The sequence below is a fragment of the Crocuta crocuta genome, unplaced genomic scaffold (genome assembly GCF_008692635.1).
Source record: "Crocuta crocuta isolate KB4526 unplaced genomic scaffold, BGI_CrCroc_1.0 scaffold288, whole genome shotgun sequence".
Classification (NCBI taxonomy): domain Eukaryota; kingdom Metazoa; phylum Chordata; class Mammalia; order Carnivora; family Hyaenidae; genus Crocuta; species Crocuta crocuta.
This window is the reverse complement of record NW_027532607.1, coordinates 7,329,716-7,351,984: the sequence shown is the minus strand read 5'-3', so window position 1 is coordinate 7,351,984 and position 22,269 is coordinate 7,329,716. Positions and strand designations below refer to the sequence as shown.

General features: G+C 41.3%; 1 protein-coding gene across 1 annotated transcript; it reads right to left on the bottom strand.

The window, feature by feature from the left end:
* Positions 1-8,979: 8,979 nt before the first annotated feature.
* On the bottom strand, positions 8,980-10,441 carry KCNJ16 (potassium inwardly rectifying channel subfamily J member 16). The gene has a single exon (XM_077780374.1). The coding sequence runs from the start codon at positions 10,437-10,439 to the stop codon at positions 9,180-9,182; it is 1,260 nt and encodes a 419-aa protein (XP_077636500.1). The 5' UTR covers positions 10,440-10,441; the 3' UTR covers positions 8,980-9,179.
* Between the last annotated feature and the right edge of the window lie 11,828 nt (positions 10,442-22,269).

Genomic DNA, 22,269 nt, shown 5'->3' with positions numbered 1-22,269 from the left:
ATTTATTTTTTAATTTTTAAATAGTTTATTGTCAAGTTGGTTTCCATATAACACCCAGTGCTCATCCCCACAAGTGCCCTCCTCCATGCCCATCACCCCCCTTCCCCTCCCCTCCATCGCCATCAGCCCTCAGTTTGTTCTCAGCATTCAAGAGTCTCTCATGGTTTGCCTCCCTCCCCTCCCTCTCCGCCTCTATTCTTCCCCTTCCTCTCCCCCATGGTCCTCCTTTAAGTTCCTCCTAATCCACCTATACGTGCAAACATATGGTATCTGTCCTTCTCTGCCTGACTTATTTCGCTCAGCATAACACCCTCAAGTTCCATCCATGTTGCTACACATGGCCAGATTTCATTCTTTCTCATTGCCATGTAGTATTCCATGGTATAGATAAACCACATCTTCTTGATCCATTCGTCAGTTGATGGACACTTAGGCTCTTTCCATGATTTGGCTATTGTTGAGAGTGCTGCTATGAACATTGGGGTACATGTGCTCCTATGCATCAGCATTTCTGTATCCCTTGGGTAAATTCCTAGCAGTGCTATTGCTGGGTCATAGGGGAGTTCTATTGTTAGTTTCCTGAGGAACCTCCACACTGTTTTCCAGAGGGGCTGTACCAGTTTACATTCCCACCAACAGTGTAGGAGGGTGCCCATTTCTCCACATCCTCGCCAGCATCTAGAGTTCTCTGATTTGCTCATTTTAGCCACTCTGACTGGCGTGAGGTGGTATCTCAGTGTGGTTTTGATTTGTATTTCCCTGATGAGGAGGGATGCTGAACATCGTTTCATGTGTCTGTTGGCCATCTGGATGTCCTCTTTGGAGAAGTGTCTGTTCCTATCTTCTGCCCATTTCTTCACTGAATTGTTTGTTTTTCAGGTATGGAGTTTGGTGAGTTCCTTACGGATTTTGGATACTAGCCTTTTATCTGATATGTCATTTGCAACTATCTTTTCCCATTCCATCAGTTGCCTATTAGTTTTATGGATTGTTTCCTTTGCGGTGCAAAAANTTTTGATTGGGATTGCATTGAATGTGTAGATTGCTTTGGGTAGTAATGACATTTTAACTATGTTTATTCTTCCAATCCATGAGCATGGGATGTTTTTCCATTTCTTTGTGTCTTCTTCAATTTCCTTCATAGGTTTTCTATAGTTTTCATGATACAGATCTCTTATACCTTTGGTTAGGTTTATTCCGAGGTATTTTATGTTTTTTGTGTGCAATTGTGAATGGGATCAGTTTCTTGATTTCTCTTTCTGTTGCTTCATTGTTGGTGTATAAAAATGCAACTGATTTCTTTATGTTGATTTTGTATCCTGCAACTTTGCTGAATTCATGGATCAATTCTAGTAGGCTTCTGGTGGATAGAATATTGACTTTAGACATCAAAAGGAAAGCGTGGTTGTTTCAAAAAAAACATAATTTGGGGACAATATAGCATTATTATCCTACAGCTAATAATGCTTTTGCTTTCAAGTCCCTTTGAAATATGCTATTATTACCGATTTATATAAAGGAAAACAGGGAATATTAGTTTACTGAGTAACTCTTATGTGCCAGATAGTTATGTCTATGCCTGTATATATGCCTGTACATATTTATGCACGTGCATGTACGTGTGTGTAAATATTCCTGTGTATACTTCACAATTGGCTCACAAGGTAAATATTATTATCTACGTTTACACTTAGGAAGAAATTGAGGTTCAGTGACAATGAAGAAATTACCCAAGTTCACATGGCAGGCAAGGGGAGTTTTAAATGCTTATTTATTTTTGAGAGAGAGGGAGTGTGTAAGCAGGGAGAAGCGTAGAGAGAGATGGGGACAGAGTTTCCGAAGTTGGCTCTGCGCTGACACCACAGAGCCCAGTGTGGGGCTTGAACTCCCAAACCGTGAGGTCATGACCTGAGCTGAAGTCAGATGCTTAACCAACCGAGCCATCCAGGTGCCCCCGGACACACTTGTAATTTGATCCCACTTTTGTTGGACATAAAGTCCGTGAACATCCTACTACTGTATGCCATACCTTAAAGAAAAAGAATGGATTTTCCTTCATCCCAGCTGAGTTAGTTGGACATATGTCTGTTCTGGCACATGAACATGGTCCTCAGTCTTCTAGGTGTTTTGCAGATTCATGGGGCCCAGCCCCTTTCAAGCCAGCAGCTTCCCAGGTTCAGTTAGCGTCAGCTTGATTGGGCTGTGATGAGTCATTGTTGGTTAAGGATCCTGCTTCCCTTAAAGCCCCTTTAATTTGCTGGAACATGTTGAGAAGTTTGAATATAATCATAATATTATGTTATAAAGTGGTTCAATCATTTGAAACTGCTTAAATGCAATGCCTCATAGGTAGTTTACACAGTGTAGTATCCTGTGTGATATACAGTCTGATTTTTCCTTCATTTGGTACTGTCACTAAGCCTTCTGTGTATATGAGTAGGGTGGTATTTTTATTCTCAGAGCACCATTGTACTGAATCCTGATGCCTCACACAGTGGAGAAGAAGTGGGGTTTACGTAATCCAAAGTGGTTTTGGGAAGATAGTACACAAATTGTTTATATTTGGATGAGAATAATTTATATTCCTTCCACCAAATACCAAGTGATACTTTTAATTTCTTCTTCTTCTTCTTCTTCTTCTTCTTCTTCTTCTTCTTCTTCTTCTTCTTCTTCTTCTTCTTCTTCTTCTTCTTCTTCTTCTTCTTCTTTTGGCTTAAGTCAATGTCAAAAGTCAAGTAATGTAAATTAATTGGCAAAACACTGAAAGAGATGAGGCGTTTTCTGCTGACCACAATAGCATGCACTTCACTAGCACTCATTACATGCCAGATACTACTGTAAGCATTTTACAAATGTTATTGCACTTAATCCTTGCAATGGCAGTGAGGTAGTTTCTGGTATTTTCCTCACTTCATAGCTGAGGAAACTGGGGCACAGAGAAACTACGTAAATCACCCAAAGTCACACAGCAAGAAAATAGTAGAAACGAGATCTAAGCCTACGTAGTCTATTTCAGAAGCCTGAACTCTTCATGACAGCTTAATACGGCAGGGAAAACTCTGGGTAGGGCAACGAAGGCTCAGAAACACTGTGCACGTTGCCCCAAGTTGCACAATTAATATGATGAGAAACTGCTGTCAGCCCCGATCTATGCAACCCTCTCAAGTTGGCCCCCTTTCCTTGAAGGGCCTGCCTCAAATACCACGGTGTCCAAGAGCACCTGGACGGCTCGGTGCATTATGCATCCTCACCTGACCTCACAGTTCCTGGGATCCAGCCCTGCTTCGGGCTCTGTGCTGACAGTATTAACTAAATTTAAAAAAAAAAAAAAAACCCAGTGTCCATTTAATGGACTATAANAAATTAAAAAAAAAAAAAAAAAACCCAGTGTCCATTTAATGGACTATAAATCCCATGCCACATTATGTTTGTTTATTCCCTAAGGCCAGCCCCGCCAGAGGACTAAATGTTCCTGCTTCCAAGGCAAAAGTCTTGGTGACTGTGGATTAGTGCACAGGGGTGTGCATTAGCATTGCCCTGCAAAGGGGTGAGCCCTTTTAATGCAATCATTTTTATTTACATCTTGGGGAAGGTCATCATTACTCATCATGGCTCTTATCAGCTGTTTCCCACATAATTTTTTTCCTTGCTTACTCTCTTGTATCTCTAAATAATCAACGACCAAGTAACAGTTCAGTTCAGAAGCCCTTCTAGAAAATAACGGGCTTCTTTTTTAACAAGGGGTTTTGAAATGATCGCTTTCCCCAATTAATGATTACAAAACAAAAACAGCTCAACCTCAGACAGCGTCAGAACTGCTCATTGCCTATTCAGAAGAGCCCTGGGCATTGATAGTTGTGTCTTCTTCCTCTGCTGCCCCTCCACGGCTGTCTCTTTGGGCAGATAACCTCTCCGAAGGTGGAGGTTATGTAATATAGAATTTGATTAAATGAGCTAATATCTCTGTGATACCCAAAAAGTCTTTGACTGTGGAACTGGCAGCTGGGAGAGGTTAGCTGTGTCCATACCCAGTCCCCTATAGCTGGCTTCCCTTTTCCACACGAACTGGTATCAAATACAACCAACAGGTAGCAGAATAAACAATTGATCTCTGACATGTGCTTTGAATTCAAATAAAGAGTCTTTACCCACAGTGCACCGTGCATGTGACTAAGTGTTTTATGTGGAAATTTGTAAGTTTCTGATCACTTTCTGTAAAGAGGTTTTCACAGGGTCTAAACCTCTTGGGCCTTTGTCTGTCTCAAGTTCAAGTTACTCAGATAGTGATTAAGGATGTTTTATAGGCCCCTGTGGTAAATGATAGCATAGAGAAAAAACATTCCTTGGCCATGTAATTTAGCAAGACTTAATCTGTTTGGATTTTCATCCACTGGGCTTGTTGAAAACTTTAAATTATTAACCTGTTTCTCTTCAGCCTGCGGAGGCTCCAAAGTTTGCATCGAGGGCCTGAGTTCAGTGACTACCCAGCTCAGGTTGCCTTTTTTTTATTATTATTATTTAGAAGACCCTTGATCTCAGTCCAGCTGCTTTTTCTTGGGATGGCAGATAGACTCTAGATGCAGGATTCTCTTACTGTGCAGTATTTATGAAATAGCATAAATCAATGAGACCAAACAACAAAAGGGTAATAGTTTATTTAGCTAGGTTTATTTAAAAACATCTGCCAGGTATTCAGGACAAAGCATCCGTTGAACTTCAGAACAGTTTGCCGGGTCAACTTCAACGTTCAGACTCTGCACAAAAGATCCTGAATCACAGGCACGGCCATCCCCGAGGAAAGAGCGCAGCACAAGGTTATGTGATAGGACAGATAATGCTTGCCCTCAGCCAAATGTCACAATCCACGTCCTAAAAGGAATGCGTTAAGTTGCTTAAGGAAAGTAGGAGCCATGCAAGATGAACTTGGGAAGCCACTTGGTTCTAAGGGGTTTCTTACCGATGAAAAGGACCAATGATGGTTTGTTGGCAATAGTGATTTTTGCCTCTTTGGGAAAATGGAAGCCCGTACTTGCTCTCTGCCCACAGATTTATCAGGACTGAGTCTCAGTTACTAGCTTTCATGTTCAAAGTGCTCGTGTCTGGGAGAATTTATGCAGAGAATTTGCCAAACACCTTCCTGCTGCTTAATCGGTCCATCTGGTGTGTCCGTGTCATTGTCCCTCCTTGTATTCTGTATGCGGGGTCCCAGGTTCTTTTCTCTGGAATGTAGGTCATGCTGCTGACTTAAAAATGAAAGTGCGAGAGGAAAGAGAGGCCACACCAAATTTAGAATTGAGGGACGGCTTTGTGATTTATAAGGCATCAAGGGTGTGGAGGGTAGTTTCCTGGAATCCACAGGTGAGCCTTACCTTAAAAATAAGAAGCAGAGGGGCTTAGACACATGCCTTGCAGAACATCCAAAAAGAAGAATTAGTGCTTGTAATGAATGGAGCTAATAGAATATTTTAAGCCAAGTAAAATTTGGTGCCTCATTATTCAGGCTCAGAGAGTGGCCCAGAGAATCTACTTGACACACCTGGCCAACTCAGAAATACAAAGATCTAAAGTAAGGATCTAAATTCCTTGGTGTATATTTAGAGTCCACTTGAATAAATTGAGGCAGTTTGGACTCACTGGGGATCTGAGCGGAGTTACTAGCAGAGTTTTGCTTTTTTTTTTTTTTTTTTACCCCAAGCTGTACAGATCTTGCTTGTCTGAGTCTCTGTGGATTTTGGTCACTTGCCCTAGTGAAAGTCCTACCGATGGAGGTCCAGGGGAGGGAAGGATGAAGATAAAGTGTAGCCCCACAGCAGTCCTAGTCAATCTTCTTATCAAGGTCACTCAGCCATCAGTGTCTCTCTCAGAGGGCTTTCCAGGCCCAAAGTAATTCTTTTGTGTTTGTTTTACAATATACTGGCATTTCCTCAACCGCCCAGAAAATGTGTGCTTTCCACAGAGTCCGAATCCATCAAATGGAGTACAAGTTGGACTCCATCAAGTTCAAGTACAAGTTGGACCCAACTGATCCTTTAATCCTTTCTGTCCTATCTTTCCTTCTCACTGTTCAGCTAGCCATCATTTATTTTCACTCATGCAGAAGTCTGGAGATCTGCAGTCTTGAGCTGCCTCTTTCCTCCTTTCCTGACTTCACTACTAAGGGGTTCCCATTCCCTCCTGCTGGTGGCAGCGGCTTCAACCTCAGAATCGGAGGTCTGGGGGAGAAGGATTGATATAGGGAGTAAAGGGGCATGTATCAGCTAGCTCAGACCTAGCGAGAGAGCTTTCTTAAAGGCCACATCCAAGGAGCTCTACTGCTGTCTCATGGGCCAGATCCAAGCCAAGTAAGGGCCCCCCCATCTGCCACCTCCTACCTGCAAGAGAAACTTAGAGGCATAGTTGCAATTTTTTTTTTAGACTGGCACATTGCTGTCCCATTTGGGAACTGGTTAGTTAGGAAGAAGCAGAGAATGAGATATTTGATGCTATGGAAATTAAAAATATCCACCCCACTGCTTTGTTATGGGGACTAAGTGCATGTGTGCAAAGCGCAAGAGTGCCTGATAAACTAGTGGTACATGAAATAGCATGTCCTTCTCTCTCCCAGATCTCCCTCCCTCTTCGAGGGCCCTGTTCCCAGAGGGAGCACACATTAGAGGATGCCTGGATGCCACTGTGTGTTTCCCGTCTAATTAAGCCCACTGAAAACTTTCATCTTTAGGGAGAACACAGCTGCCGTAAGAAAGAATATTCGACCTACTTCTCATCACGGACAGAGCATTTGAAACTAGAAATGCCATTTTGCATGGAGCCTTCTTGCAAAGCTTACAGAAACACTACTGCTAATTTGGTTAGAGCTGTTCTACAAGCTGTTAAAAACCCATAAAAATGTTTATAGTTCTGCCAACATTCTAATTCTGTAAGGGAGCATCTCCTTTCTTTGATGCTCTGCACCCAATGCTGACCATGTTGACAGAGTTTATACTAACCTGAAATACAGGCATAGGCACACAATTTTTGCATTACTTTGAGATCTTTATTATTAAGTAACTCGTTGGGGCATCAAAGTATGTTATAAATCTAAACAGAAAATTAGGGACAAATGTTACACGCAAATGCCTATTTTACATTCTATTCTCGGTAGGAAGATTTGACGGTGGAGACAGAGCACAGCAGAATGTATTCATTGATATGTCTATTCTGATACTAACAAAACCAGAATCGTGGCTAGGCAGAGTCTAGGAAGCAAGACAAAGTGAAATGAAACTATATGTGTGTGAAATGAGCTTAAAACATCAGGGGAAGGGCATTTGGATTTGTTGTGGTGGTGGTCGTTTGCTACTTGGTAGACTGTAATACTCTAATTTAGCTGCATAATCGCTGCTTCAAGTCCAAATCTACAATGCATGTGTAATTTTAAAAATGGGTTTTGCATTTCTGAAGCAAGACAGAAAAAAATGCATTCTTTAGATCTCTGATACTAAGCTTCAGGACAGTTTTACAACTTGGGACCTGAGCAAAACTCTTATCCATAAAACAACAGGAATAAAAGATCTGCACATGTGCATTTAGAAAGTAACTTCATTGCTCGTAGTCAAAAGAAAAAGACGGAAAGGAAGGGGGGAAAGAAGGATGGAAAAAAGAAAGAAGAAAAACAAAAGAAAAACACTTTATGCACCTACATATTTTACTTTTTATTGGTAGGCACAGACTATATGATTCAGTTCAATTTACTTGTGTGCTTTAATTTAAGTGGAGAGAGGGGGATATGGAGCTTTCCCAGAAAAAGCAAAAACTGTGTGTACATATATTTAAATAAAATAAACAAAGGAAAAACTGTGGCATATACTTATTATCAACTGGCAACAATGTAAGAAAAGAAAGAAAGGAAGGAAGGAAGGAAGGAAGGAAGGAAGGAAGGAAGGAAGAAAGAAAGGAAGAAAGGAAGAAAGGAAGAAAGGAAGAAAGGAAGAAAAGAAATACAGATAACTCTGAAGGCAACTAATTTGCAATTTATAAACCTTAAAGTGTCTCTTTACTCATAAGGGATTGAGCTGAAAGTAACCATGATTAACATCTTTTAACACAGAAACAGAGCATACAAATTTATCTCATGTTCAAAAATTTAAGCAATTCCATAGCACTTAGCTTATCCATTTAATAATATGCATAAAAGTCACATTAATCATATTTCACAAAATCTTCTATCTAAATGATTGTTCCATGTTCAATGGAAGAGTTTCTTAAAATCTAGAATTCAAGTCATTTATGTCTTGTAAAGTGATCAAGACAGGAAGCATACATAACTGCTTTTGGGCACAAATAAATATCTTTCTCCTTTTCCTCCCTCCATAATGCTCCCCACCCCCCATGCCACCAAAAAAAAAAAAAGGTTCAATCTTCCAAGAGAAGATGAGAAGTGGGCATAGGAAGCCCCCTTATCATTTGATGCCTTATTTATGCTCTTCCATATAAAGCCCTTTGTTGCAGTCAACCAAAGCATTTCCGAGAGAAATACTACTCTGAATAATGTCTACTCTTCTTCTGTTCTATGAGTTAGAAAAAAACAGCTTCTAGCACTCAACGATCTTTACCTGGGGAAGTGGCAGATATCTATTTCTTACAGCCACTACTTCCTTCTGCTGATACCAAGACACTATGAGGGGCAAGCATCAAACCTGCCAGGGGACTGCAGTTAAATATCTCAGCGTTACAATCTACTGAATGCTTATGTCGCATACCTTGGGTAGATGACATGATGCTTTTAGGGGAAACTACTATCACTTTTGACACATTTAAAAATGTGTTGTTTATGCTGGCTGCCCATCTTCCTTCCTATTTTTATTTATTCCACTATCTAATTCCATCCTCCGTTATTGAATATGATACCTCCTGTTGAAGATACAAGTATATGGTGTAATAAAAGGAGATGAAATTTAGATTAATCAAGTAGGTAGCATCCCTAATACAAAATTTGCTAGCAAAAAAAAAAAAGTTTAAGCAATTGGGCACTATGTCATTTTTAGATTATCTTTACCAGATTTAACCTGCTCTTCTTACCCCTATCACTATGGCACATAGCTAGACCATCCCTTAAAAGCCCTTTGTGTAACTACTTGCCTCAATGTGACTGGCTACAGAGTTGAATGATTGGGTGGCAACCTTCGTGATCACAATTTAAACTACATTTGGGATTCTACAGAGATTCTATTCAAAGTCAAGACAGCTTTCTGATAAGGTGCCTCCTTACACTCATCTATGGCCAAGGGGGTGGTCTCCTCTGGGTTTTCACAACTGCTCACAATGGCAACTGCACTAAATGACCTTCTTCTGACCTTGGTGTCTGACGTGCCAGATCCTCGGACTGGAGGGGCTTTGTCCATGTTGTGGAGCTGCTGGTCTTTCCAGTCCAGTTGTTTAGCGCTGCAAAAGGGAGCATATACTTCCACACTCCCCTCAAACTGTAAGCAGTTCACCTTGTAGTACTTTCTCTTAACTTCCAGGACGTCATTGAACCTGTGGCCCCAGAGAATTTCTCGGGGAACGTAGGAACTTCTGGATTGGTGGGAAGTCCCCGTGGAATCACCAGTATAGATAAATGTCACCAAAATCTCAAAGTTATCTTTGGCCACTGCTTTTCGGTCAAGGGCATACAGAGGGCTCTCATGGTCAATTTCATGAACAATAGTTACTGGTGTGACAAGGATGATCTGATCATTGACTAACTTTAGGTCTTTAAATGCCATTGTCATCCGCCCTTCACTGTCTTCTGTGTAGCGGAGAAGTTGGGCTCTCACTGTGCCTTCTACCACATGGTTTGGTCGGAAATCACCAATGCGCCACATGAGGCAAAGCTTCCCGTCTCTCATGCCTATGAGTGCAAAGTAGCTAAACCTAATGGTTTGGGCTCTCTTTCGAGCCGTTGCCATTTTGGCCAAGGCGGCTCCAATGATGAAGGTATTTATGATGCAGCTCAGGATGGACTGAAGGATCACCATGAGCACTGCCACAGAGCATTCTTCAGTGACACAGCGGTAACCATAACCTATGGTGGTCTGGGTTTCCAGGGAGAATAAAAACGCCCCTGTGAACGAATGGACATTTTCAACACAAGGCGTGATGTCTGGGTCATTTAACAGATCACCATGATGAAAGGCAATGAGCCAAAAGATAGAGCCAAATATCAACCAGGAGAGAATGTAAGATAAAGAAAATATCACAAACATGTGGCGCCACTTGGTGTCTACGAGGGTGGTGAAAATGTCAACCACATAGCTCCCCCATTCTCCAAAAATGTGCTTGAAGTACACGTTACAACTGCCATCTTTGTGGAGCAGACGCCTTCTGGCTCTTCTCTTCTCAGCTATGATGTGCTCTGGGGGGTAGCCCGAGTATTTGGGGTCCACGTTTACAATCGGATAGCTGTTGCCGTAGTAGCTCATTCTTTTTGAGGTCCTTCAAGCAGCCAGGTGGGCTTCGTGATAGTAAGAGGTCTATTACTATCTGTTGACTTAAGCTTTCAGTTAAAACCTGCAAGAGAGAAAATTAAATACTCTTCAGCTTTAGCTTTTAATTTCCATCTTTGTAGCAATTTGCCAAATTTGAAGCAATTTTATGCCATCTGAAATGGTGATGACTTCATTTGAACAGCAGAGACATTCAGTATTGATTACTCATTTCGGTTTAGAATTCAGCTCAGTCATTACAGGAACAAAATATGCAATTAGAGAAAATAGCATTTTTATATCTGCACAAGGCTTGGGTAAACACTATGATTATCCCAAATGAAGCCTCACTACCTTTTCTGACCTGATATAAACAAGTCTTATGTTTTTGACTCTTCTGGTACAAGGGCACTTAGAAAGCAAAGCAGTCTATAATGTAAAAAGGCAAAATACAACTCAGGCATCTGAATAACAGTCTTATAAGCCTTTGTTTACGTCAGATTTTTTTTTTAATGGTTTTATTTATTTTTGAAGGAGAGCGAGAGAGAGTGCACTCAAGGCAGGGGAGGGGCAGAGAAAGGAGACAGAGAATACGAAGCAGGCTCTGCCCTGACAGTAGAGAGGCCGGTGTGGGCTCGAACTCAGGAACCATGAAATCATGGCCTGAGCCGAAGTCAGACCCTTAACCTACTGAGCCACCCAGGTGCCCCCAGATGGTTTTACTAAGAAGGATGCAGTGAGTCATCGCCACCTTCATGCTAACATGAAACTTACATACTGGTTGTTGCACACCTCCACCTCCAGTGCCTGCTGCCTGCTGCCTCCTCTTCCACAGAGATTCTTCTTCCTTGTATACTTCCCAGGACAGAACAGAACTGACAGGGACTCTATTTCAGATTCCAGTCCTTTCTCCTGGCCCCTTTAGTTTTAAGAGGGGAAAAAAAATTCTTAACCCCAGAGGAGTTAAAACCACGCCCAGGTAAGTTTTCAAAAAGGTATAAAATTGCTTCTTGCTTTTGTCTCATGACATTCATCCTCTCCTTCTCTTTCTCTCTCTCTCTCTCTCTCTCTTCTTTTTGTGAACACTGCAATCTCTTCTCTTTCCCTCTGAAAAAAGCCGAAAATTTGCCAAAGTTCTAATCTTGTTTCCCTCTTAAAGGGAGCTTACTACAATCGTACCCCTCTCTCTAGCTCTGACATGTATTCCTGATATTTTTCACAGGCAGCTGTAAGCGAAATCATTTTGCCCCCTCCCAATTCAATCTTTAAAAGATCAAGGTAGAAAGAACATACAGTTCTTATCGCTTTTAGCATCCGTGGAAGAGGCCAGTGGTTTTCCCAGCTCAAGTGTGAAAGTAAGTTTTAAAAATTCATTGTTAAATGGCCTTTAGCTACTTCTATGCCAAAGAAAAAGTCACTGCAGCCCAATTTAATGGTTCATTAATTATTAGAATATGCTTTCCCCATAATCTGCCTGTGCTAGACGGGGGCAAGGAGGATAAGGGGGAGAAAAGACTTCCCACTAGAGAATCCAGCCACACCGCTGTGTAGAAAATGCAGTGAGGCTAAACACTATTGCTGACGCTGAGACCCCTCCCCGCGAAACCAACGAGGGAAATTGATCATTAGGTACTTATCCAACATCTTCCCTGCAATAGGGAGGAAAGAGTTAATTTCCTTCCAGTCAACAGGAATCATTTTTCTTCTTCTCCAGGAATCAGGCCCACTTCACAATAAACACTTTGTTTCGTAGACCACTGTGAGGATGAACTCTGCTTTCAGCCAAAATATCCTGTAAGGCGCGTACGTGTTTCTCTCTGTCCATCCACATGCTGCCAGCCTCAGCCCTCTGCCCGCTCGACCCTCAGATCGTAATATCCCCTCCTTTGTCGACAACCTCGTCGGGTTTTGGGGGGAGACGATTGTCTAATTTCAGGATGTGACCCAGGGCTGACAAAATGCTTACCGGAATGCTGAATGTAAAACATTTCCACAAATTTTGTTCACAACACATATCTAGGTTCCTGTGTGATTTGTTAACTGAATGAGTTTACTAACAGAAGAAGCTGCTGTCGCCATTCTCTCACCTGATCACTGGAGGCATGAGAATGGTACCAATTCTAACCAAAGGCACAAATGACTGCAAATTAAAAAGTAGATTGAGAGATAGAATCAATTCCTTGTTAAATGCTCCCAACCCAGCTCCTTAAAGGGAACCGCACACCCTGTGCAAGTCTGAGAATAAGAAAGCACAGTTCATAAATCAAGAGCTACTGTGTGACTCTGCTCTTTTCTGCTGCCAAAAAAAAAAAAAAGGTTTTTATTTGAAATGGCATGCAGTTCAAGTCCAGCAGTGCCAACGACTGTTATAAACATGCTATTTTAAAAACACCTTCAACAACATGCTAATTGGTGAATGCATTTCCAATTAATACAAGCTGTAAGGGAGCAAATTTGAGTATGTGGAAAATTTATTTCTAAATAATGGAATAATTTCAGGGAGACAAGTTATAGCTGTGAGAATTCTGCCCTAAACCCACCATGTCCTGTACCCCCGCCGTGGCCCACCATGTTGAATTGATCACTCATTCCAACTTATCCAGAGAAAAGCTTTCAGATTCTGATGCCTATAGTTTATTCATATATTCGTTGATTGTCCAACCCTGCGAATGATATATTTTCTAAAAGAGGATTTTTAAAAAAATATTTTTATTTATTTCTAGGAGAGAGAGAGAGAGACAGCATGAGCAGGGGAGGGTAAGAGAGAGAGGGAGTCACAGACTCTGAAATAGGCTTCAGGCTCTGAGCTGGCAGTCAGCACAGAGCCTGACGCAGGGCTCGAATCCACGAACTGCGAGATCATGACCTAAGCGAAAGTCGGACGTTTAACTGACTAAGCCCCCCAGGCGCCCCAAGAGGATTTTCTTTTAAGCTACATACCAGATTATAAACAAATGAATTCAATGCACTTAACCATTTCTCGGATTACCCAATGAGCAAAGAATTTTATGGATGCCCTTTTGTCAAAATGACCAGATAAAAGTATTTATTAATCTCTTGTTGCATATGTTGTGTTAATTTGAGCACTTTCCCAATTTTTGCCATTAAATAATAGAGGATAAGACTTGCTGATTGGCTGGATATTCTATGTGTAACATTCAACGTTTTTCAGGATGAAAACCCAGCTTTCAAAATGCCTCCATGCATTCATAATCATCTCATCACCTTCCATCCCATCACAAAAAAGTATTTGCAATGTTTCTAGTTCTGTATTTCTTTTTACATGTTGTCCTTGCTCTCTAGAAACTAATGGTGGCTATTTCATTGGTTGTGAGATTCTTTTTCCTTTTTTAAATTAAATATAGGAATTTGAGCACTGTAACGACAAAATTGTGGAATATAAAGTTCAGAAGGAAATGCTGAATCTGAGGTCCCCCTTCTATACCAGACTCAAATTATTTGCCAGGAGATTAATGACAAAGGCGGGGGAAGGGGGAAGATGGCAATTTCTTTGTCATGCACAGGGTTCTCCTATAGAAGCAACTAGAGTAACGTGCAAAGCAGGTCAGGATGGTGGGCTGTTGCCTGAGAATTCTGTCAAGTCATAACAATTTTCTCCACACCACAGAGACGACCCAGAGAGAGAAAGTTAGAGGGGTCAGCAGACACGATCCTGACAGCGACTGTTTTTAAACCTCACTCATTGTATTAAGTTGAGACATTAAAAAAAAAAAAAAGCTTTGTAATTTACTTTGACTAGTGGGATCTGCTTTTAGTCCTTCATGTTCTAGATCTTTCTATGAATTCAGGGAGATACTGTTACTGGTTTAGCATACCTCAAATAGGCTGTACACATAACAGGGAATATTTGCAATGAGAAAAGTGAGCATCCTGCATATCTGACCCCCCTTTCTCAATATGCAGAAGGACTTCAGTCAGACTCACCCATTCTGAAGAAATCCCTCTGCCATCTTGCCATAGTCTCTCAAATTCGGCTATTTACCTAGTCAACTGCTCTTGTAGATAGTTCTTCAAACTTAAACTTTTCATTAGCATGGTGAGGGTACACCAAACTGGTTAAAATTTTCTAATCCCATGTCACTTTAAAAGTAAAATTCAAGAGTGCCTGGGTGGCTTAGTCTATTAAGCGTCTGACTTCAGCTCGGGTCATGATCTCACGGTTTGTGAGTTCGAATCCTACACCTCTGGGCTCTCTGTTGACAGCTCAGAGCCTGGAGCCTGCTTCAGATTCTGTGTCTCCCTCTCTCTCTGACCCTCCCTCACTCATGCTCTGTCTCTCTCTTTCTCAAAAATAAATAAACGTTTAAAAAAATAAATCAGTCAATAAAAGTAAAATTCAATCTTATCTCTAGCATCTACTTAATATAAATATATTAATAGTGATATGAATTGTCTTTGTATGCTTTGAAATATACCACACAGAATGCCCTAAATATCTTCGGTGAAGTTCAATTATTAATGCCCCTGGCCTTTGATAGTAACAAGTACCTTCTTTAGCACGTCCACGATTTATGTGAGGTCATCTGTAATCAGATTACTTTCCTGGAGACTGTTAGATGAGATAAATATCAGTGGACACATGAAAGCTGATGAGGCAGAGAATAAAAGAGAGAAAGGGTGGCCTAGATTCTGAGCGCAGGTCATTGTTTTTAGAGACAGGTGTGAGTGCAGCTCTGTGGTATGTGAAGGGGGGAAAACAGGGGGCCGTGGGCAGTAGTGAGAGAACGTGTAGTCAGATGGCACTTGGGGGTGGGCCCTGGCTGCTGAGGAGGAAAGAAAGACCGAGTTCATGGGATAGGACAGAACCCAAACAAGCTAGGTTATTTTGCTCACAACCTATTCCACAATTTGTTGTCTTAGAGTTATGCTAGAGCCTTCTCTAGCCTGGGATCCTCTGAAGATATTCAGAGACAGTTTGGTGGAGCTCTTCATTCAGCCGTTGGACACCTGCTGCGCCCAGAACCCACTAGATACTGTCCAGACTTCTCCAAAGACTCCTCATCTCCCAGATTTCAAAGTTTCTCCTTTGTTGACATTCCATCGCATTCTCCTGTTTTTCCTCAGCTTTTCTCATCCCCAGAGCAAGTCTCGGGTTGGGCTCCTGTCTTTGACCTCTCTGTTCAAACTTCTACCGTCCAATTTCTCAGTGATGAAAGACTTTACCTCTTTCCTGAGAGAACTCTGCACTTTCTCTTGAGTCAATTTAAGAAAGTTTTGTGCCAGTTTAAGATAGGAAAGGGGCTCTGCTATGCTATGAGCAAACAACTGGACTGAATCCTGGATTTGGGAGGGAGAAACAGAAGTCAGGGATTACAACCTTGCTGGTAAATCTATCTGGACAGCCCATTTTTTCTTATGTAATATCTACATCCTAATCATAAATCTGCCATGTCCAAAAATGATGTGTTTTGTGAAGAAGTGGGAAAAATTTAGAGTCTGGGATTATGTTTCCCTGTTTTCTAGATGTCAAGGTGATACAAAAGCAATAAGAATTATAGCTCCAGACCCGCCTCGGTGGCTCAGTTGATTAGGCATCCAACTCTCGGTTTTGGCTCAGGTCACGATCTTGTGGTTTGTGAGTTTGAGCCCCACATCAGGTTCTGAGCTGACAGTGTGGAGCCTACTTGGGATTCTCCCTCTCTCTTTCCTTCTCTCATTGCTCCTCCTCTGCTCTCTCTCTCTCAAAACAAATAAATAAACTTTTAAAAATTTTAAATAAGAATTTTAAGTCCAAATTATTCTGCCTTAAAAAGTAAATGATCTTAATAAGCAAGAGTCTGAAGTAAAGTGTTGTAGAGAAATCCTGAATTGGGAGACAGACTCCAATTCCAGGTCTATCTCCAATATCCTGGGTGGCTTATGAAAGTGACTTTTCTCAGAATTTCAGTGTCCTCATGCATGATATGGGGATAAGAGCACCTATGTGACTGAGTTACTGTGAGTTGGATCGAGATAGTAAATGGGAAGCAATCTTTTACTGTGCCAAACTCATGGTAATGATCAGATAACTATTGCTTATCTGTATAAGACAATTGAATCTTATACAGACTCAGTTTCCTCTCTGTAAAATATCAGAACATCTGCTTGAACCCTGTCCAAGAGCTTTCTACTTGCCTGACAGAAGGGTTGACAATCTGGCTCCCAGTAGATATTTCTATTTTAGTTCAGGGATGGCACCATTGTTTCCTATCACTGAGCTACATGGGCCAATGACCCATCTTTCCAGTAGCTCCCCAAAGCTCCAGGGACCAGATCGGCTTCCTTTCCTTTTCACAACTGTCACCAAAGGGGAACTTCCCTATTCCTTGTCCTCAACACACACGCGCGCACACATACCCCTTCCCCCGCAACACACATGCACACTCCCATATACAAGCATGCACATACTTTCAACTTAATTATAAAAATGCATTGCTTAAAAAAATTGTATCTCTATTTCCTCTGAGCAACCATGCTAAAAGAAACAAGACCGACAAGCTTAGCAAAGTCAACAGATTAAAGACATTCACGAGGTGGTTATCGTGTTTGTTTTTTGTCTTAAAAGGTATGGGCATGTTTTACTAAGATAGTTCTGAAGGTTTCTCTTGTTCTTATCGTGATAATCAGCCCATCCCTGTCTTGGTTGGACGCCAGCCTGCTCAGAAGGTTGCTTCTCTGAGCTGTGTCAGGGCTGGTTGCAGAAGCTGGCTGTCATGAGATCTTACGTCCCTTTAAAAGAACACAGTCCAACCTTAATGTGTCATGCTCCCCAGTGGCCTCTAACGCTCTCCAGTGAGAATTTGTTGCTGACTGTTTTCATTCTTGTTTTGTCCTTTATTCACTGTTTATTTTTTAACTGCACTCTTACTGTGTGCCAGACCCACCCACTTTTAGGAGTTAGTGAGAGTCCTACTTACGTGAAATGCGCATTTGAGGACAGGCAAAATGGAGCACTAACTCAGAGAGAATGGCCCACAGCAAGGAGAGAGGGTGCAGTTTACCCAGGGCGATCAGAGAGCATTTGATGCCCACTGACATCCAAGTGAGAACGTGCTCTTCACTTCTCCTGCCTGTGGCCTTCAGTAAGAATGTTCTCAACCTCTCAACCCAGGCCTTGTTCTCTGCTGTATTTTGTTTGTTGGAGACGTAGTCACTATCTAGTTGTTAAGGCTTTCGCTATTTACAGGTGCAGTCTGGCTGCTGCACCCTCTGTTCTAAGCTAATTTTAAGAACCGGTTCTCAGAACAACCTATCATTACAGGAACTGATCTGCATTTTATTGCTAAAGTCAGGCTTTCCTGATCAGGTAAAAACCTGGTGTTACCCGGTCTACATAACAGCCTTCTAACTCATCTCTTGCCATGTTTTCCAGAGTGATAGTTCTAACTTGAAATATAAATACCCCTTCTCCTGCCACCGTGGGTCCAGTCCAAGCTTCATATTATGGCCCTACAGTACCTCTCTTAAAGGACAAGAGTATGGGGATCAAACATTTGGATTCTAATCATGCATGGTTCCACCACATCTCAGCTGCATGATATCAGCGTCTTACAAATATCTCTCAGCTTCCTTTTCTTTATTTGAAACATAGGGACAATAGTTGACTCTCAAAACCTTTTTCATAAGGAATAGATGACATGATGTAAAAGATCAGCATCTTGGAAGCTGTCTTTATTTATAGTCTCTGTCAGCCCTTAATTTGAATGCGTATTTCTCCTCTGTTTCTTATAATAGCTTCCAATTCTGGGTCTTTATCTACTCCGGGAGAGACGGATATCTGAGCTCCCATATGAAAAAATGAATACAAGTTAACTAAATGAGAAGAAAGGGAAAAGAGTCTTCCGGGCAGGGGAATGGCATTTGCAAAGGCTCTGTGACTCAAGGATGCATAGGGCATGCTTTCCAAAGAACTGAAATCAAAGAGAAGGGGAGATGAAGCTGGAAAGAGAGAGGAGACAGAGCATAAATGACTTAGTAGAATTAAAGATTTGGGTCTTTGTCCCAAGAGCAATGAAAGTGATTAAAGTATCTTAACTAACAGTACAGCACAAGTAGGTTTCTGTTTTTAAAAAGACCACTCTGGCTGTCCAGTGGAAAATTGGTTGGAGAAATTTGAAAGCAGGCATGGGAACTAAACTGGGAAGGTATTTCAATGATCAAGTAAGAGGCATTGGTGGTTAGGATTAGGACGATGCCCGTGGAAGTAGCAGAAGCCACTTATCACCACAGTGTTTCTTCAAGGGCACTTGGAGCAGAGTCACGTGACCCTGGAGTGACCAATCAGAACTTCACAAACAAGTCTTGGACTCCTGAGGAAGTAATTGATACGAAGGTACTGGATCTTATTATTTAAGGCAAGAGGTGAGGTGGTACATCTACGTGTCTCCAGAGAAAGGTACAAGTCACAGCTCCTACTGACTAGGACAGTCCCCGAGATAAGATGCTCATTTTGCCTTGCTTCTCGCTTTGGCTCATATCAGCCTTTCTCTGTTCATACTTCCTTCGATGCTATAAGCTACCTGTTATCTTTTCAATAATATTTTCTCCTGCTTGGGTTACCCAGGGATAGTTTTCATTACTTGAAACAGAGAAAACAGAGTGAGAATTCAGTTTCATTTATGTTTTAAAAATATCTCCCAGAGGCAAGAGTATGGTCTAATCAGTCTCTTTTTACTCCCATGACATAAACCAGCAGCAAGGCCAGTGGGCGCACCTTCAAAATAGAGCTTGGGGCACCTGTGTGGCTCAGTCAGTTAAGACACCGACTCTTGATTTCAGCTCAGGTCATGATCTCAAGGTCACTGGATCAAGTTCCGTGGCGGGCGGGCTCCACACGGACAGCACAGGGCCTGCTTGGGATTCTCTCTCTCCCTCTCTCTCTCTGCCCCTTCCCTGCTCTCTCTTGCCCGTGCTCTCTCTCTCTCTCAAAATAAATAAAGAAACTTAAAAAAAAAAAAAAAGTAGATCTTAAATCTAATCAGATCTCCTGGTAGTCCAAACCACCATGTCTTCAGTGGATCACTAAGAAATCTTCTTTTCCTGCCCTTGGACTTTACTCTTTTTGAAAAATAAAATCAAACTGTGTCACTCCCCTGCTTAAAACCCGCCAACATCTTTCCAGTCTTCCCATTGCAATTAGAGTAATTTGCACAATCTGTGTTATATACGCAGCATGTACTTCTGACTCTGCCCACCTCTTGAAATTACTTCCCACCAGTCTCCCCCTTAGACTCTCTAACATCCCTGAGTCTCCCTCTTTCACTAACACAACGGTCCACAAAATATGGTCTGAGGGCCAAATCTGGCTCACTGCTCACTTTCATAAAGTATTATTAGAACACATTCAGACCATTGTTTGTAACATTGTCTATAGCTGCTTACTGTCAGGCTATCAACGCAGACTTGAGTAGCTGCAACAGACACATGTGATTCACAGAGCCACCATTTTTATTATCTGACTCGTTACAGAAAAAGCCTGCTAAGTTCCACTCTAACACACAAAGGTGTTCCTGCCTCAGGGCCTTTGTACATCCTTTTCTGCCTGTGTGGCTTCTTATTTATCATCGCCGAAGTCTCATCTTTAATGTCACCTTTTCAGAGGGGCCATATCTGAGGAGGATATAAACTAAAATCCTCCCCCACATCATTATTTTCTGTATCGGTCATGTGATTTTCAATTCAAAACACTTGCCACTAGTGATTGATCCCATGTTTCTTGGCTGGATGGTCCAACGGAATAGACTGTAAGCTCCATGAAAAAAAGATCAGCTTGTCTTATTTGCCCCTGTGTCCTCAGCAGCTAGAGCAACATGCAGGCATGTAGGTATTCACTAATTATACATCGAAGGAATGAACTAACAGCGAATTGAACAATGCAATATCCTTAAGGAGATTTTAGTTCTAGTAAAAGAATCAGCATTCCTAGAAGTGTGAAAACATCAGCACCAGTAATTCTGCAAACATCAGCTCTCAGTTCCTTCCATTTGCCTCGCCTTTCTCCCATCCTAGCTGCCAGTTCACACATACTTTAAAGAAAAAATTGTCCTGTTTACTTTAGGTGAGCAGCTTCCTTCGAACTGCATATTTCAGTATGATAATGGCCGTAACAATGCTGCAGGACTCTGGAAATCTGGAGTTGGGGAAAATAAAAAAAAAAAAAAAATCAAGCTTGGCACCAAAAAGCGTTTAATAAAATTTGTTAAAAGCCATGATTGAATTATTAGAAATGTGGTTCCCCTAACACAGATGCCTGTTATTATACTGTCATTTTAAAGATGTGTTCACATATAATATATATTATATATGAACTATTTCTGGAGGTAGATTGGCCTGATTTGACAATCTACGAATTTGATACAGCCTCTGATCCAAGAATTCTGGCTGTGGCAATTTATCCTAAAGAAATGCTCATGGGTGAGCATGGAGAGATGGCTAATTTGTAGTAGCAAATTTTGGCCATGGTCTCGCCATCTAATAAATGTGGGATTGGTGCATAGGTAATGGTACAATCATAACATTACTCATTACTCTTAATGTGCCCATTGAAAGCGATGGAAGAGAATGACAGAAAAAATGTGAAACATATTGTCTGGTAGAAAAAAAATAAAACAGGGCTAAAAAAAAAAAACGGAGCTGTAAAACAGCTTGTATGATAGTATGGCATATATATATATGACATATATATATATATTATTTATTTTAAATACATTTAAAATGGAGAATGGACAGAATGATACACAATACAATGTTAATTGTGTCTCTCTCTGTTTGGTATGATTGTTTTTTCTCCTCCTTTTCCTTCTATTTGCTTATTTACATTTTATAGGGAACACACATAACTTTAGCACACACAAAGAAAGAAAGAAAACAGGTATTTTCAGTTGGGACTTTGAAGTGTATCAATTCTGAGACTCCACAAAGGGAAAGAAAACCAATAGCAATCTAAAAGCATTTATTAGGGCCTTTAAAAGGCAGCTATAAATAGCCCAGGGAGGCAGACAGTCGTACAGACATTTCAAGTCAGACATTGACGCTGTAATTTTTGCTGGAACAATTCACAGAAACAAATATAGTGACATTTCATTCATCTAAGTAAAACCAGATCTCATTTAAAACAAGGAGGGGGGGTGGAGAGGGAGTCGGGTCAGATTTGGCCACGGGAGACCGATTGCAGAAATCATGGAAGCAGTTGGTAACAAATCGGGGCTACGTACAGCCGAGGTAAAATTAAACAGGCATCAAATGCAGCCCTCCTTCCCAGTGTCCCCTGTTCTCCCTTCCCCATTCCAGAACATATTAAACCGTTAATACCTTCATTTCTTGGCCTGGTATACCAGTCTGTTTTAGGCATCTCTCTTTTATCTTAATATTTTCAATAACTTTGGAAAGAAAATGTTAAAAGTTGTGCTATTTTGCAACTTTACTGCTTTAAGGCCCATGTTGTTAGATTTTAAGACCCAAGGAAACGGTCCTTGGAAATGGATGAATTTGAGAAGGGCAGTTAGGTATTTACGATGTAGATTTGCCTAAATAGGCAGCCCTGGCCAGCTCTTAATAATTCATTTTCATGAACTCCCAAACTTCATTAAGGCACATCGGTGAGCATAACAGCATAACCATCTTTCTTCAAGTGTAGTCTACTACCTCCCCAGGCTTCACAGTCCTGGGGGAGACCTTCACACCTGCAGAGCCTTGGGCTTCACCCCAATCATTCTGATTCCCTTCCCTCCCGTCTCCCTGTCCCCGCTTGATTCTACTACATCTTCAAGATAGAAACCTACTACCTTAATGTTTTAAGAATCGAGACACTGGGTTTTCACAGACCTGA

What these genes read in the sequence shown, in the direction of transcription:
- KCNJ16 (XM_077780374.1), bottom strand. Translation starts at nt 10,439, where the DNA reads ATGAGCTACTACGGCAACAGCTATCCGATTGTAAACGTGGACCCCAAA.